The 17,803-nt window shown below is 46.6% G+C and overlaps 1 protein-coding gene across 40 annotated transcripts in view; it reads right to left on the reverse strand.

The window, feature by feature from the left end:
* The window catches only part of RBFOX1 (RNA binding fox-1 homolog 1), a 2,206,955-nt gene that overhangs the window by 103,789 nt on the left and 2,085,363 nt on the right, over window positions 1-17,803 (reverse strand). For all 40 annotated transcript variants that reach the window (XM_070063950.1, XM_070063945.1, XM_070063952.1 and 37 more), the window contains one exon: window positions 8,795-8,848. In XM_070063950.1, the coding sequence (XP_069920051.1) occupies window positions 8,795-8,848 (54 nt within the window). The remainder of the gene's footprint in view (window positions 1-8,794; window positions 8,849-17,803) is intronic.

Genomic DNA, 17,803 nt, shown 5'->3' on the forward strand with positions numbered 1-17,803 from the left:
CATTAGAATGTAGCATACGGCATAATTAATTCTGGCAGATTCTTTGGGTGTAAATAGCTAATGCAGATGCGGAGTTCCATTTCCACCGGCTTTATTAATTTTTCATAAACCAATATTTTGACTGTAATGGGTTGTAACAGTTCCATGGAAGTTCTAGAAATGCATTAACTGTCATCAAAGTACTTAATCGAAGTAGAATTTTTCCATTTGTGAGTGAGTTCTTCAGCTCTCTGTTCTCAAAAGAATATGGGACAGCTTTGTTTTCCATTTGGAGAATGAGTACCCACAAAATTAACATAGAGTGTATTAAATATTCGGGCACTTTGTCTCTATTTACACAACTTAATCAGTTGGGCAAACGAGAGTGAAGAAGAATACTCAACGTAGGAAGTCAACGATCTTTACAAGGAAATGGTTTATGATTGAACGGTCACGGAGCTAAACCATTTTAAAAAATCACATCACCCCTTACTTGAAGTCCCTGGAATTTTCTTTCCTAGGAAAAGATGAAGACAAAACCCAGAAACATATTAGTTTGCAGTCCTTTGCATGCTGGGCACCGCTTCACCAATCCAGACCTGAGTCTGGGGATTATTAAGAAGTTGCTGATACAGTCTTCCTTCTGTCAGGTTCCAGGGCTTAACCCGCATACAAAGGTATTTCAGACAGCCAAAATCAAACAAAATTATTTCACGACATGCATTTTCCACGAGCTTCGAAGATCCCCCAGATTATTCTTGGCCCTTACAGAAGGCTCCTGTTTGCTGTGAGTGACGACGGAGGTGCTAACGCACCACCATTCTCACTTGTCTGCTTTTGTTTAAGACTGTATTTTTAAACGGAGCTTTCAATGGCTGCCTACCATTCAAAGGATATGTTCCAGCACCCAGAGTGCCTTCTGGGATATTTTCATGGCTTTTTTGGACACGTCTTCTCAGGAAGGCACCCTCTGATCTCAGCTGTTTCCAAAGGAAACAACTTGGCTCAGAAACTCTAGTCAGTAGGTGCTGGGTGAAGATCAAGCATGTGTCTTTTCTTTGTAAAAATGTTTTTCAATGGATCCTAAAGATCAAGTAAGAGAAAGACCTTGGGACTCTACCGACATCCTCCGCACTCACCCAGTCTTTCCCCAGCGTCTCATCTGGTGAATTCCGAATCACCTAAGACCCAACGTAGGCCATTCCTTCGGACTCCAAATGCAGACATGGTTGCTATTTGCTAATATTTTTTGTACTCAGGACGGTAACATCACTTATTTAACACTGAGTTCAGATGTTTTGCATCTTTCTGTTCCCTGTTGACATTTGCAGAGAAAGCGTATCTCCTTCACAGTAAAGGATGAATTAAGGGCACCAGCTGCTACACGGTAATACACGTGGTCGTCGTCTTTGGCTTTTCCTTGATGAACAACATCGCACAACTGAGTGTCATTGAGCTAGGGTACTATTCATACAGTAACTGCTCAGTGTCATTCTTTAAAAAACAAACACCAAAAACTCACCAGGACTGAAAGTGGCAGCTTTGTTTATTTTACCTGGACTTGTTTCTAACCCAAGTAGGGCCAGTGGTTCATGGCATCCCATGGCTAAGAAAAGCTTTCACATTTTTTCACAGTTGGAAAACAGACAATTGCCTTGTAACCCATGAAAGTTTTATAAAATTTAATTTTCAGTGCCCTTACAGTTTCACTAGAACTCACGTCTGTGCACTCATCTATGCACAGTCTACGGCTACCTTTGTCCCATGATAGTAGAAGTGGGTAGATGCAACCCAACCAGGGACCTTATGCACCGCAGAGTTAAGAACTGTTACTCTCTGGCCCCAGACTGAAGCAGTCTGCTGAGCTGGTTCAATGCTAAGACACACAAACGATTTTGTAACTGACTTTGGCTTGACCTTTTTTCCCTAAAACCAAGCAACACAAGGGTCTCCCTTACACACCATCATCATGTTCACCATGAACACATGGACACCATTATCCACGCTGCCCTAAATGGAGCTTGCCATTTTTCTTTCTGTGATGCAGTCAGTGTTAACTCAGCAGGCCAGGGCTGCCTCAAAGCCTGAACCTTTACCTATGAAAAATAACCAGAGCTACATAGGTGAATCGCATCCTCCTCCCATGGCCTGGAGAATTCTTGTCCAAGGACCACCCTGCCGGCCCCCTGCTTTGGGAGTGCAATCCTTGACAGACGTCCATGCAACAGAGAGAGATCAGACTGGTTCAGAAAGGCAGCTGTTAACACAAAAGTGAGCATCGATCCTATTGGAAGATCAGAAACCCTCACGGGCTCCATCAGCAATGAGCTCCACACTTTCTGTGGGGCACAGAAGGACGTGGATAAAAATCGAGGCCAAATGTGGGCAGGGATGGAGTCAAAATCTGCCAAGACAGTTGCAGGGAGGCGAGAGGAGCGCGGAGATTTGAGCCGAGAGGGGAGGCGGAGGTAAGCAGATGTGCAAGATAAAGTCTTTGAGGTGGAACATTTCCGGGCTGAAAATCCTTCGCTCGGGGACTGAAATCTGGATTCTCCTGTTCCAGTTCACTGAAGTGCACAGCCTGTGAGTTGGGCAGATGTGTAAATTATACAGAACATCACAGCGCCAAAGGTCATCGTCTGTAAGGAGCCCAGGGCTGGCCTGCGGGTGGGAGTGGGCACACGGGAGGGTCAAGAACACACTAGAATATTTGCAGTGCTGAAGGGCGCGCATGGAAGGAGGCCCCGTGGAAGCCCACACTGTGCTCTTTGGGCCGCCAGGGTAGCGTTCCCACACGGGCCACACTCTGTCCCCCAGATGTCTGCAACAGTCACCCCGGGCCCAACCCAAATCCAAACAAAATGCAACAAACTCGGGCTGGGGCACAGTTAACGTGGGCTGTGGACACTCCTTTTTTTTTTTTTTTTTTTTTTTGACAAGCAGAGTGGACAGTGAGAGAGAGAGACAGAGAGAAAGGTCTTCCTTTGCCGTTGGTTTACCCTCCAATGGCTGCCGCGGCCGGTGCACCACACTGATCTGATGGCAGGAGCCAGGTACTTATCCTGGTCTCCCATGTGGGTGCAGGGCCCAAACACTTGGGCCATCCTCCACTGCATTCCCAGGCCACAGCAGAGAGCTGGCCTGGAAGAGGGGCAACCGGGACAGAATCCGGCGCCCTGACCGGGACTAGAACCCGGTGTGCCGGCGCCGCAAGGCGGAGGATTAGCCTAGCGAGCCACGGCGCCGGCCCTGTGGACACTCTTTATGAATGCTATCACATCCAAATTGTGAGAACTGGGTTGCCAAGGGGTTCAGCTGCGCGGGTGACTAAAAATCCCTTTCTGAATTGTAATGGACTCCGCTCGAGGGGGAGGGAGGCGGGACAGTGTGGGGGAAGACTGTCAGATCCCTGACTCTGACCCATCTCTGAGACGAATCGGAGTTCACAGGGGCCAAAAACCTACAGAACACCGGCACCTTCGTCCGGGTAATCCAAGGTCAAACACCTTTATCTCAAAGGTTGCCCTTTGCGATAAACCATCACAGATGCTATATCCCTCCTTTTCGTTTCTGACTTTAAATCAGGCTCTCAATCCACTTTCCCATCACCTCTCCCGGCATCACGTCCTGCGGCCCACGGCCGAGCTCCCTGCAACGTGGACCTAATCAGCAGAGAGGATTCCGTGACCACGTTCATCTCTTATCACTTTACAGCCTGTGAGGTTCTCCGCCACTCACTGTTCTCTCTCTGATCATCCCACGGTGCCCAGGATGGCGCCTGTGGCCACCTCGCCAATGCGGCTTTGCAGCCCGGCAAGCCCCTGCCTTTAGTATCTGTCGCCTTGGGGGGTTTTGTCATTCTCTCTCAAGACGAGAAATTGGTTTTTTCAGGAGGTGTGTCCATTCAGACCACGCCGCCAATGACGACGGTGTCAGCAGTAATTGCACACTGCCATCGTCAGGGTTCTCAGGCCGATCCTGCCCTGCACCGCTCCACTTCTGATTTTAATTGTGTGTTTCTTGTCAGAGGGACCCGGTTCTACCTTAGATCTGCATTTCATTAGATCTTTTTCCTATCGATCACGTCTCCCAGTGTAATCTAACTCAATTCCCTTTTCCCTTGCAGGCGGGGTACTCGCCATCCATTGAAGTGAGTTATGTGTGTTCAAGTGGTGCAGCTTATGAATCTTGTTAAACTTTGCTGCCTTATAGCCCCGCTGATGGAATATTTAATCACAGAAATGAGTTGGCAGCTATGATATACGTGTGGGTGAGCCTCGCGGCGTATATCTTACTGGCAACCGGGAAACTGATAAATTCGCCATTTGTCAGTACCATGCAGACAACTCTGGGTAACCTTCTGTTATTTATTTGTATTTTGTTTTACTTATTTATGAAGATTAAAGGAGTTTTAAATCAACAGTTTTTTGAGTTAGATATCATGGTTATCTCTCAAAGACACTGCTTTTTCTTAAAACAATATTTTTTACTAGAAGGCAAAAGGCTTTCCCACCCTGGAAGGGAAAGTTTAAGAATTCCATCTGGGGCCAGTATGGTGGCATAGTGGGTAAAGCTACTGCCCACAAGGCCAGCAAACCACATAGATGCCGGCTCGTGTCCCGCCCACTCCCCTTCCCAGCCAGCTCCCTGTTAATGGCCTAGGAAGGCAGCAGAAGGTGGCCTGAGAGCTTGGGTCCCTGCTGCCCATGCAGGAGACCTGGAGGAAGCTCCTGGCCTCGGCCTGGCCCAGCCCTGTCCATTGTGCCCATGACCATCTGAGGGGGAACACAAATGGATGATCTCTGTCCCTCTCCCTTCTCTGTAACTCTTTCAAATACAGAAATAAATAAATCTTAAAAACAAAACAAAACAAAACAAAAAACAAAAAAAAAAAACCCTTTTGAGGCCTCTTCCTCTGGATTCTTGAAAATGCTTCTAATTACAATACGTAACTGAGGCAGATTCTTACAGATCATCCACAGCTATTTCGTGCCTTCAATTTTATTTCAACTCCAAAATGATACGGCCACAGACACTGGCCAGAGTCGACAAGATCCATCTGGATTCTAATTGACTTATCAATCATTTGTCTTGAGTATAAACCTCAGGCCGTCTGAGGAGGGCTAGACTTAGGGAAATAATCAATGCTGTTTAGATTTACAGGGAAAACACCCGCCTGTCTCTGTAGACGATTGACACCCGTGTGTGTTCACGGCATGTTTTGTTTTTATTATATATTTACGTTCGGCCACTTCTGTGGAGACTGCTATTGGATAAGAAAGAATTCACAAGAGGCCTAACAGATAGGACTTGAAAAACTCAGTAAAACCACCCTAAATGACAGACCTTGCATAACTGCTTTCTAAATGCTTCCCCTGGAATGTGTGTGTGAGGGAGAGAAAATGTCATAATTTATCACAGCAAATTAATATTGTTCAGTAAGTAATTAAAGGCCCCCATTAGGAAGTGCTGTGGCTGTCCCCACCCCCACCCTGGGTTAGCAATAAAAATGCACTCGGGGCCTCAAAAGGTTATATAGGAAAATCAATAACTTGCCATTTTATAATTAAAAGTGAAAATAAATGTTAAGAAAAAGTCCACTAAATTAGGAAAATTACCTTTAGGAGAGATTGAAAATATTGATTTTAATTTGCCAAATATGTGAACTTTTCATGCCCCATTCTGAGAGACAATTGGAGGCTGGGTTGTTAATTCTGCATAAGCTTCAGAAAATCAATAATTACACGATGGGAATATTATGAAATCTGTCATTAGCATAAAGTCTTCCACACAGACGTGACTAATAAGTGGGGCTTTCTATCTTGGGCAGATACAGGCCTGGCCTGCCCAATGTCCAAAGCCAATCAATGACAAGGTCTCCGTTTCAGCTTGGAGGCACACTCAACATCGCAGGAAAAACCCAGACTATTTTCACAGGTGAGGAAATTTAAAACGCCCCATAAATTCTTAGTCACGGCTGTGCAGATGGATGACAGTAATAATTATACCTGCTTATGGAAATGAATATATTCTACAGCTATCTCTCAGCACATATCCACTCCACGGAGACAGGGCCCGGAACGTGAGAGGCAAGCTGCTGTAGTCCAAGGGTCTGTGGGGCTTCAACTGTTTCTAGGGAAATGCGGGGGAGTCTGGACACCACAGCAGGACTGCCCTCACAGCTGCGTGCCGGGAACCCTGACTACAGAAGCAGAGGGACAAAGGGCCTGGTGTTCAGGGCAAGGCAGCGCTCGATGGCATGCAGCTCCGGCGTTCCGGTTCCTCAAGTCGCCTCTGCTTTCCTGCGCCCCATTTCTTGCAGGCAAGTTCATCGGCAAAGCTCTTCCACATAACTCTACGCTTGTTCAGCTCCTTAAATGTACACGACACAACCAAGGTCACATCCGAACACCTTATCATTTATAAAGACCCCAATGCACCCTGCTTGCAAACACAACAGGCTCTGTGGCCACTCAAGACTGATCTCACAGCCTGGCCGCCTTCTAACCAGCTGTGAAATCTTAGCTACGGACATGTTGTACCTTAGCAGCCTCATCTGGAAAACTGCCAAGAGGCTTAAATACACTGATTGACACCACGCACTCCGAACAGTGCCTGACCCACAGCAAGTACGCAGGCAACACGCACGCCTATCGAAACCTATCCTCTTGCTGCAGCCTAAGGAGCTAACTTCCGAGGTTGAGCCCTGGGCTAACCAGAAGGGCTGTGCTCACACGCTGGAAGCCATGCACATCAGTTTTTCTGGGATAGATAAGTGAGTCTGAATTGTCTCCCCATCTTAACGGGCCCTTAAAGACCACATGCATGCACACACGGGACCAGAAGCCCAAGTACAGGAGATGGTGTTTCCCCGATTCCCAGCCTGGGGTGACCAGAATGAACAGTGCAAGGAACCAGAAAAATGCCTTTTCCTGTCTGGATCGTAACTGTCACATGTCTACCCCACCTCCAGACAGAAAGACTTCTCGCTTCTTTCTCTTGAGTTCAGCATTTGGGACAGAAATCTGCTCGCTGCTGTGCACACACGGAGCACGAGGGGAGCGTCTGTCTCCTCCCGGTCCCCTGGGCCTGCAGGTGCACAGGAGCTGCTGTCTGAATGCCCTCTCTCACCCTCGGGGGCTTCCTTTTCTTTGCACCTTTGGCCAAGGGAGTAGCTACGCCAACCTGCTGCGTCTCTGTGCTCCCTGAAGGACTGCCACACCCCTGAGCCCAGAAGCTGATTCCCCACCAACGGACAGGCTGAGAATGAAAAGACCAATCCTCTCATGAGCAAAGCAAACAATCTCTCGGTCTAATGAGACACGCAGAATTTAGCAGAATCGGCGAGTGGCTCTCTTCCCCTTACAGTAACAGGTAGAACATCCCCTGTTCCATTTTTATTTACCAAACATGTATATATTACAACAAACCCCCCATGATGTGTAACCCACTTGATTTAAATGAACACCTATCCACTTGTGATTTTCGTCATCATCCCCCTTTGACAAAGAAACTGAGGCACAGAGAGGTTGAATCACTTTCCCAGAGTCACACAGCTGGTGTGCAAAGGAGTCAGGTTGGAACCCGCTGTGTGGGCACAGTTCCACGGTCCTCACTCTGCTCTGTGTGGGGTGCACGACATAGTCATGGAAAGCCTTAGAGCTAAGTCTCTGCTCCCCACAGCGTCCACACAGTTACCCACAGTGGGAGGGTCTCCTGGACTTAACTTAGGCTGCTGGTCAAACTCCCTGAGGACCAGTGGCATACTCTGTCTACCTAGTATGAAGAGCTTGCTAGCATACAGAGCCTTCTGATACTTCCCACATTTAATCAAATTGCTGATGACCCTAGAGTAGCTAAGTTCTCTTTGTTCCTTTCTCATCCTGCAGGGTCAATGCTCAAGACTCAGAAAATGACAGAATTGAAGTCTCCATGGGAAGAAACACAGCAAGGGGTACAACTTACCTTCGAGAAATCACCAAATGGCTCTAGGTCAATTGGTCATTTAGTATAATTTATTACAAAGACCCACATCACAGGAAGACTTCCATACCCATGTGCCAAATCTACTATCCAGGCGCTAGGCACCCAGCGCCGCCTCACTGCTGGGCAAGGAGACAGCAGGCAGCGGCGAGAGGCTAAGCCAAGTGCATTGACACATGAACACGGCCGTGTGGCTTTGCATATGCTTTCCCCAGAACGGGCAACTGAGTTGTCTGAGACACTAGGTTTCCCAGTAGAGGGAAGGTAGGGGAGAGGTGAGGAGACACACACACATCCATGCAGCAGCAGAGAGAGAAGCAGGATGGTTAAGGGAAGAGATTAATGTGGGATGGCCACTTATTTTTTCCAGTTTTCTAAAAAGGTCTTCTTTTGATAATTCCAAATCACCACCACATTATTGGAATAATTAAGCCAACTCTCTGCTTTGCCAGAACACAAATGCAACTTTGAATGGATGTGTACAGCCAAAAGACGCGTTCAGGCACACTCAAGTACTGTGAGCGTGAAGCCCTCTCCATTTGTTCAATATGCTACTAAGCAAAGCCTCAACGCTTTTTTAAAAATTTTTTTGCAAAATCAGTGAAGACTGTCACAGGAGCAGTGGCTCACATGTGATCAAAAATGTGACTTACATGATTCCCCTTTAATTTTAAAGGGTTTTTAAAACTCTTGGTTTTGCCCAAAGAAGTCACTTAGAACTTGGGAGGACAGGGATTCACTTGGTTCGGATAATTTTACAAAACCCATTATCGGCAGACAAAGCACACTGAGAAAAGATGGAGAAGACATCGTGCAAAGAGAAACTCTTTACCTGCATAGAATTCGGGACTGTAGACTGCACCCACAACTGGATTCAATTTCCAGCCTTAAAAGAAATCGACAGAAACATTATTACACTTGATGCAACAACTTTTATCATTGCAAATGAACCAAAAGTCAAAGAGGTTGAAGTGTGTGTGTGTTTTTTTAATTTTACAATATAAAGGATAAACAGGTTGGGCATGAATATTTGAAAACCTTACATAAGAAAATGGAATTACGTCCTTTGATTTTCTGCCAGCCGAAGTTAATGGAATGGAAACTACTGACCAGCTACAGGTGAACCTTTTGAAAATAACGTTGTAATTAATTTTCAACTGTATCAATATTCACTAGAGCTGCTCTAACAATTTCAATTTTTGTCTTATTTCATGTATCACTGTTGGCAATCCATCCTTTATGCCCTTCCCTTTGCATTAAGTTTACAGAAACTTGAAAGCTTACATAACCAAAACTCGAAACAGCAACACGCTGACAGTTGTTATTCCTAATTATGACCCCTACACATTACAGAATTCTAAATGGTTTTATGTATACCAAGGGAGATGATACTATATTCCCTAGAGGTTTACTGTGGAATACACTGTAATGCATTGAGGAACTGTAAAATACTTAATCAGGGCCAGCATGTGGCACAGCAGGTAAAGCCGGCCTCTATAGATGCTGGTCCGAGTCCCTGCTGCTCCACTTTCGATCTAGCTCCTTGCTAATGTGCCTGGGAAAGCAGAGGAATACCACCCAAGTGACTGGGCCCCTGCACCCAGTGGGAGACCACTGGCCCAGCTGCAGCCATAGTGGCCATTTGAGGAGTGGGCCAGAGGATGGAAGACCTCTCTCTCTTGCTTTGTCTCTCTCAATCTCTCTTAAATAAATAAATCTTTAAAAAAAATTCTTGGTGCACATATCTAAGGTAATTTTCAAATAACCTGTCTATGAAATTAATACCCTCCTGTGTTCTGGATGGACAGTTTCCAGTAAAATGAATCCTGATGCTTTAGGCATTTTTACTCAGGAAAAGAGCACAGGAGAATATTCACAAACTCAGAAGCACATTAGACCCATGTGGCATTGTTTATGAAGCAACCTCCAAAGAATCATCAGGCTTTTAGGGTTTTGTGATCATTTTCTGCTGGTCCCTGTGAAAACATCCATTATAGATTTTTTGAAAGACATAGAAGGACAGGTGTGCCGCCTTGCCTTGGTATTCTTGGGCAGGGGATCAAGTGCAAAAGGTAATTGACTACATGTTCCTGAGAAAAAGTATTGGTAAATTTTGGAAGTGGGAGAAGATATTTGTGCCAATGAAAACTCTCTACAATCCTCCCATAAAGGACAGGTGTGACTTCTTGCTTGTGTCTCTAAGAATACCTGACAGGTATTCCTGAGATCTCTAAGGAAGACAGCAGATTAGTGTCTCAATAGATAGGTCCCTGGATCTGCTGAAATCCAGAATGTTCTAGAACTTTCTAAGAATGGTTTTCTTTCTAAAAACTTTGTGTCTTAACTTCAATAATCTAGGTGGTTTACAGCCCAAACACTGATCTTAGGACAGGGTTTTACAAAGTGTCACATTTCTGCTACTGGGAGGCATATTAATGGAACTCCTGGGCACCATTTTAGACTTATAGAAAGAGACATGATACTCAGAGTCCTACTGCCCTCATGGTTTCTGAGCCCTCATACTGACACCTCCCTCTCTTATAGCAATCACATCTTGCCTTAGAGGAATTTCTCTAGTGATATAAAACAAAAATGACCCCAGGCATTTCCAAATACGTGCTTTATGAATGTGGGAAATGACTTCAATTCGACCAAATGAAATTCCACTACCTCTTAAGAGAGGAAAATGACCAATTCCTGAGAATCTTCAAACTGCAGTCTACAGTTCAAGTCATTTGGAATATGAGAACACATACAGCAAAGTAGCTGAAAACAAAGCTACAGACGTATTTAATCCATGTTCTCTGTGTATCTAAACCTTCATTTCTTTGAATATGGAGTCATATCAAATGAATCATTACGCTGCAAATTTATCACTTCTCTTCTTCCCTCTGTTCCCTATTTTAAATTGTTTATGGATCTACATTTTACTGCTATACAAGATGGAGCCTTGTTCACACTATTCACTCAGGTTTTGTTTCATGTATACGTTCTTAGTTAGTTTTAAAAATTAATTTATTTAAAAGGCAGAGTGATAGGAAGGAGAAACAGAGATCTTCAATCCACAGGTTCACTCTCCAAGTGGCTGCAACGGCCAAGTCCAGCCCATGCTGAAACCATCAGCCAGGAACTCCCTCCTGGTTTCCCACGTGGGTGACAGGGTCCCAGGTAACTGGGCCATCTTCTGCTGCCTTCCCAGGTGCATTAGCAGGGAGCTGGATGAGAGGTACAGTAGCCAGGAGTTGAACCTGGCAGTCTGATATGGAATGCTGGTGTTTCAAGCAGCAGCCTAATCCACTGTATCACAATTTCAACCCCACACATGTCCCTATTAGTTCCCTTAAGTAATTCCTTTTGTATATGAACCTGCAGCATATCATTCTGTGCGTGTGCACCTGTCAACTAATTTTGATGTACCTCTCAAGAATACTACGTTGTATCAATGGCCTTTTATTTTTGTAAAGATACAGATTTCTAAGCGGTATCTCAGATGGCCTAGAAATCATGTTTCTCTCATTTGCCTTGATCTTCTTCATTTCTTTGGACCAATGAGTCTGTCTGTCTGCCTGTCTACCCATCTATATACCTGTCTACCCATCCACCTATCTACTTATCTACTTACCTATGTGTCTTCTATCAGCTTACCAAGTTTGCTGATGGAAAATGTCTACTCAATATAAAAACAATGGAAATTGGCTGGCGCCGCAGCTCACTAGGCTAATCCTCCACCTGCGGCACCGGCACCCTGGGTTCTAGTCCCGGTCGGGGCGCCGGATTCTGTCCCGGTTGCTCCTCTTCCAGGCCAGCTCTCTGCTGTGGCCAGGGAGTGCAGTGGAGGATGGCCCAAGTGCTTGGGCCCTGCACCCACATGGGAGACCAGGATAAGCACCTGGCTCCTGGCTTCGGATCAGCGCGGTGCGCCGGCCGCAACACACCAGCCGTAGCGGCCACTTAGGGGGAGAACCAATGGAAAAAGGAAGATCTATCTATCTATCTATCTATCTATCTATCTATCTATCTATCTTTCTCTCTCTCTCTCTCTCTCTCTCTCTCTCTCTCTCACTGTCTAACTCTGCCTGTCAAAAACAAACAAACAACAATGGATATTAAGTGATACTGTCCCTCATGAAGAGATGCACACCATCTCAGTTCTGCCACCCTGAATTAAAAGAGGAAATCAATAAGGTCTCCTCTACAAGATCCCACTAGAAATGTGAGAGCTGCAAAACGGAATGAGGCTGTGCAGGCCATCACGACCACATCCGCGTTGCTGTCACACTTCTGCCCATCTCTGATCCTTTCTCCTCAACAATTCTGTTCCCCTCCCACAGTTGTAGGGAAAACAAAGACCTTTCAGAAACATGTGACAGGCAGGAAAACTCAACTTCTACTCGCTCTCCACTCCTGAATCCTGTTCCTTACAAGTTGTCCCCTGCAACAAACAGCATTCTACCTGCTTGGTTGTACAAAAATGTTTGATCAGGAGCTTGATTCTTCCATTACCCTCAAACATCCTGTGCAATCCATTCCTCGGCTTAAACTTGGAAAATTCTCCCCTTCCTGAAAGCCACTGACGCAGACTAAGGTACTGCTATTAAAAAAAAAAAAAAAAAAAAAAACCTGGACAAATTCCAATGCAAAAATGCCCTAACACTCACCATCTCCTTTTACCTTCTTTCCCACCATTCTATTTGTAGTGACCAAAATGATATGCAAAAATAAATTAGGAAACTCATTCTGCTAGTTGGTATTTAACAGACTCCTTCTGAACTGAACGTAAATGTTTCACTACTTGATCCAGAAGCTCGATGCTGTAACCTGAGTTGCTTGATTGTACGCCACTGTCCCCGGCCAAGCTACACGGACACTGGCCTTTTGAATCTGGGTCAAAGCGCCAAAGACCACGCTAGACACAGAGCATTTTGTGCCTCCTGCTCCCTCTGCTTCGAGGGCTCTCTCTAGCTGCTCACAAATCCCCTGTGAAATTATGGAGGTCACGGTCATTTCCCCAGGACATGCCTGCCACGGAAGGTGGCTATCCGGCCTCTCCTGGAGTCCATCTTTGAGTCAACTCCAAGTTTTATTTTCTGCATAGCTGTCCATGCTACCTGGATTTATCTCCTTTCCATCTCTGCTTGTTCTTGATTTTTTTATAACCATCCTGCGTCATTAAAATCAATAGTAAAGGGGGCAAGGTTGCAGTTCAACTTGCATCTCCAGCACCTCAAACTGTGTTTCAGCAGCAGGCACTCCATGAACAGCCACTTGGTTTTAGTCTAAAGGAACAGGGCTAATTCTAATGGATGCATTCCCTCTGGGCTCGGATTCTGCCTCCCGCCCACCTCTGCATACCCACTTCCGGAAGCACAGTACAGAGCAAGTGCAGAAGGACCCTGTTTTTTTTTTTTTTTTTTTTGTTTTGACAGGCAGAGTGGACAGTGAGAGAGACAGAGAGAAAGGTCTTCCTTTGCCGTTGGTTCACCCTCCAATGGCTGCTGCGGCTGGCGCACCACGCTGATCTGAAGCCAGGAGCCAGGTGCTTCTCCTGGTCTCCCATGGGGTGCAGGGCCCAAGCACCTGGGCCATCCCCCACTGCCTTCCTAGCCACAGCAGAGAGCTGGCCTGGAAGAGGGGCAACTGGGACAGAATCCGGCACCCCGACCGGGACTAGAACCCGGTGTGCCGGCGCCGCAAGGTGGAGGATTAGCCTAGTGAGCCGCGGCGCCGGCAGAAGGACCCTGTTACACATCACTGTCTTCCAAGGAAAGGCGGGAGGAACCCAGCCCTTGAAAATCACCTCCACACAGACTTACAGAGTGCACAAGGCTTATGTAAATGTATTCAAATCACATGCAAATAGACTCACAGTCCCTGTGAATCCTTATAGTACCTGGGAGAGACCCTTGGGACAACCCTGCTGGAGATAGGAGCCTGTGCTGTCAGGAAGATGGACAAAATGATCCCATTGTTTTAATTTCTTAGGCATTCTGCATACAATTCCCAGGCCTTGCAAATTCAGAGATTTTGATCAAGGACATTAAACCAAACAATGAGGCTTACAGCTAAAGGAGAGAAAACCCACCAATTCCAGCCTCTCAGGGACCCCATGTGACAAGGCAATGGAGCAGAGACCAGACACGCTGGGCTCTGGCACTGCAAAAGAAACACCAGCCGTTTACAGAGATCCTTTTGAGGCTGGGCCTTGAAGGGCAGCATTCAAATCAGTGCTTTCCCTCCCTTAATTCAGTGTCAGAGGTCACAGGCTAGGCCCTTTTAGAAAAATGCTATCCAAGATTGGGCCAGCACCCTGGTTCAGTGGGTGAAGTCGCTGTCTGTGGCATCAGCTTCCCATATGGGTGCCGGTTGGAGTCCTGGCTGCTTCACTTCCAATCCAGCTCCCTGCTGATGGCCTGGGAAAGCAGCAGATGACCAAAGTGCTTGGGCCCCTGCACCCACGACGGAGACCCGCAAGAAGCTCCTGGTTTTGGTCCGGCCTACCTTCAGCTGTTGCAGCCATCTAGGGGAGTCAACCTGCAGATGGAGGATCTCTCTCTCTCCCTCTTTCTCTTCAACTCTGCCTTTCAAATAAATAAATTAAAAAAAAAAAAAAAAGAAAAATGCTATCCAAGATCTGCAGTGTTAGCTATTGCTGTGTTGGTGCTAAAAGGCAGATCCAAATACACTCACCATAAAATCAGGACCTGATTTCTCTGGGGCTCTGTTGGGTTGGATGTGAAGGAAACTCAGCAAGATCTTTAAATACCCTACAGGTTTTTTTTTTTTCTTAAATTGCATATACATGCTTTCCACAGACATTTATGCTAAGGGTACCAGGGAGCTGGGAGCTAAAGTGGACAAGGAGGCAATTTCTTGACAGCCAAATGCCAAGACAAAGAGAAGTGAGTTGCACATTGCACTCAGATGCATTTCATTTTGGTTTACTCAGTATTTTAACTGTTATTTGTTTGAGAGGCAAAGGAGGGAATGGGAGACAGAGACTGAGAAGGAGAGGGAAAGAGCACACTCCCATCTGCTATTCAGTCCCCAAATGCCCACAATGGTCAGGACTGTGTCAGGGCTGGAGCCAGGAGCTCAGAACTCAATCCAGGTTTCTCACGTGAGTGGTAGGGACCCAACTGCATGAGCCATCATCTGCAGCTCCCAGAGACTGCATTAGCTCAGGCACTCTGATGAGGGTGTAGACTATACTAAGCAGTGTTTTCACCACTGTGCTAAATGCCTGCCCCTCAATCAGTAATTCTTTTAAGTGATTATGTATTTATTACCAACATTTAGATTTCATTTACAACACAGGATTTTGGTTACCTTGAAATATTGGTAAAAATGGCAACTTGCAGTAAAGAATTCCCCATGGACAGCTGCATTGACGGTAACTAGGGAATATCACTTTAACTCACAGTTAGAATCACCACTACTCTCTATCGTCCGCCTGGCTTGGCGGCCGGATGTCCACAATCTTTTCTTGTTGCCCTGTGTTTTTCCATCCCCTTACCCCCAGTAGAGAAATGTTTTGCTTTACCAAACAAGAAAATATAAATCAAAGCGCAAAACAACTGAGTTTCCAGACACAATCTGTTTGTTGCCATTACTTATTCAGCCCTTGATAATAAATGAATATTTGATCCTTAAACTAAATATTTAAGAAAATTCAGCATACAACCTACAGCAAAAAAAAAAAAAAGGGGGAGGGGAGACAACTATTTACCACTGCAATGACTGTGTAACTAAATGTCCAGTGGCAAAAAATAGTACTCCACGCACTTTGTACACCTACCACTGTGCTCAGTACTTTAACTCCCACAGTTATCACAAGGACTGAGGACCTGGGTCACAGCGTCAGTTTAAACTACTTGTCTACAGTTTAACGCCTGGTGAGGGAACAACATCTGCTCTGTAGTCTTGGATACCGCTGACCAGTTTCCCTCCTTCCCAAGATCACTAAGAAAACAGGACAGTCAGGTCTAACGCCCACACTTCCCAACAAGCAGGACGTCCCCGCAAGTCCAGCTGTCACCTTGTTTTGCGGATCCGACTTTTGATATCTGATGAACATAAGCAAGTGTGAGCGCTCTGTGAGGAGGCTGGGCCTGGGCAAACAGCCCAGTTCCCTCCTGGTGAAGTTCTCTGACAGGTAGAATTTCCCAACACCTGCTTTTCTCTGGTCTCCTCTTACACCCTATCCAAACGGCCTGGGAATGGAACACACATTCTCCATGTCATGAGCTGTGACCCTTTCTTATAGAAACGGGGGTCCAGGCTCACCCATCACCTGGGGCTGAGAAGCCTTTGCTGGACCCACGCTTGAAGGGACTGGCAACGGGGATGCTGGCGTGGAGAGCTGCATGTCACATTGGATGATCTCCTCAACATGTAATGACGCTGGTAATTCAGATTTTTGCTGAAGCAAACTTCTGTGGTTCATGGGCACGAATTCCAGAGTCAATGAGACACACTCACTGGTTACTTAACATTCTCATTGCACTGTGACCTTTCTGGTCCTGACCTAGCCTCTCTCACCATACTATCCTCTCTTACTATAACAAATCCTCACCATAACAAATCCTCTTCTTAAGAGCCTCAGGCCGGCGCCGCGGCTCACTAGGCTAATCCTCCGCCTTGCGGCGCCGGCACACCAGGTTCTAGTCCCGGTCGGGGCGCCGGATTCTGTCCCGGTTACCCCTCTTCCAGGCCAGCTCTCTGCTATGGCCCAGGAGTGCAGTGGAGGATGGCCCAGGTGCTTGGGCCCTGCACCCGCATGGGAGACCAGGAGAAGCACCTGGCTCCTGCCATCGGATCAGTGCTGTGCGCCGGCTGCAGCGCGCCGGCCACGGCGGCCATTGGAGGGTGAACCAACGGCAAAGGAAGACCTTTCTCTCTGTCTCTCTCTCTCACTGTCCACTCTGCCTGTCCAAAAAAAAAAGCCTCAAAGGACTGCATATATTCTGTCATATTGTATTACAATATATGCGAGACTTTATTTGTTATGGGGATCCCCGTAAGTTAAAACTTGGAAAAGCTCTGAGAATGACTCTCCTTCGAATATCAAAGACCTCCACAATTTCTCCTATAGAAGTCACTGATTTGAAATTTTAAAAATCAGTATTATTGTCACTGTCCACCCACACTGGAGATCTCAGAGTGCCACTGCTGAGGTCCCTGGATGAGACAGCCCACATGATTCATTCCTGGGAAACAGCACTGCATGGCTATGGAGTGTTCTTTCTTTAATTACATAATTATATATGTGGGGCCAGTGCTGTGGCATAGTGGGTAAAGCCGTCAACTGCCGTGTCAGCATCCCAAAGGGGCGCTGGTTCGAGTCCCAGCTGCTCCACTTCTGATCCAGCTCTCTGCCATGGCCTGTGAAGGCAGTAGAAGATGGCCCATGTCCTTGGGAGACCTGGAAGAAGTACCTGGCTCCTGGCTTCAGAACTGCACTGTTCTGGCTGTTGCGGCCACTTGGGGAGTGAACCAGTGGATGGAAGACCTCTCTCTCTGTCTCTCTGCTTCTGCCTCTCTGTAACTCCGCCTTTCAAATAAATAAATCTTTGGAAAAAAAATTATATATGTGTATGTGCTTTTAAATTTGATACACGTGGCCGGCGCTGCGGCTCACTAGACTAATCCTCCACCTTGCGGCGCCGGCACACCAGGTTCTAGTCCCAGTCTGGGCACTGGATTCTGTCCCGGTTGCCCCTCTTCCAGGCCAGCTCTCTGCTGTGGTCAGGGAGTGCAGTGGAGGATGGCCCAAGTGCTTGGGCCCTGCACCCCATGGGAGACCAGGATAAGTGGTGCGCCGGCCGCAGCGCACCGGCCGTGG

The sequence above is a fragment of the Oryctolagus cuniculus genome, chromosome 19 (genome assembly GCF_964237555.1).
Source record: "Oryctolagus cuniculus chromosome 19, mOryCun1.1, whole genome shotgun sequence".
In the NCBI taxonomy this organism is placed as follows: Eukaryota; Metazoa; Chordata; class Mammalia; order Lagomorpha; family Leporidae; genus Oryctolagus; species Oryctolagus cuniculus.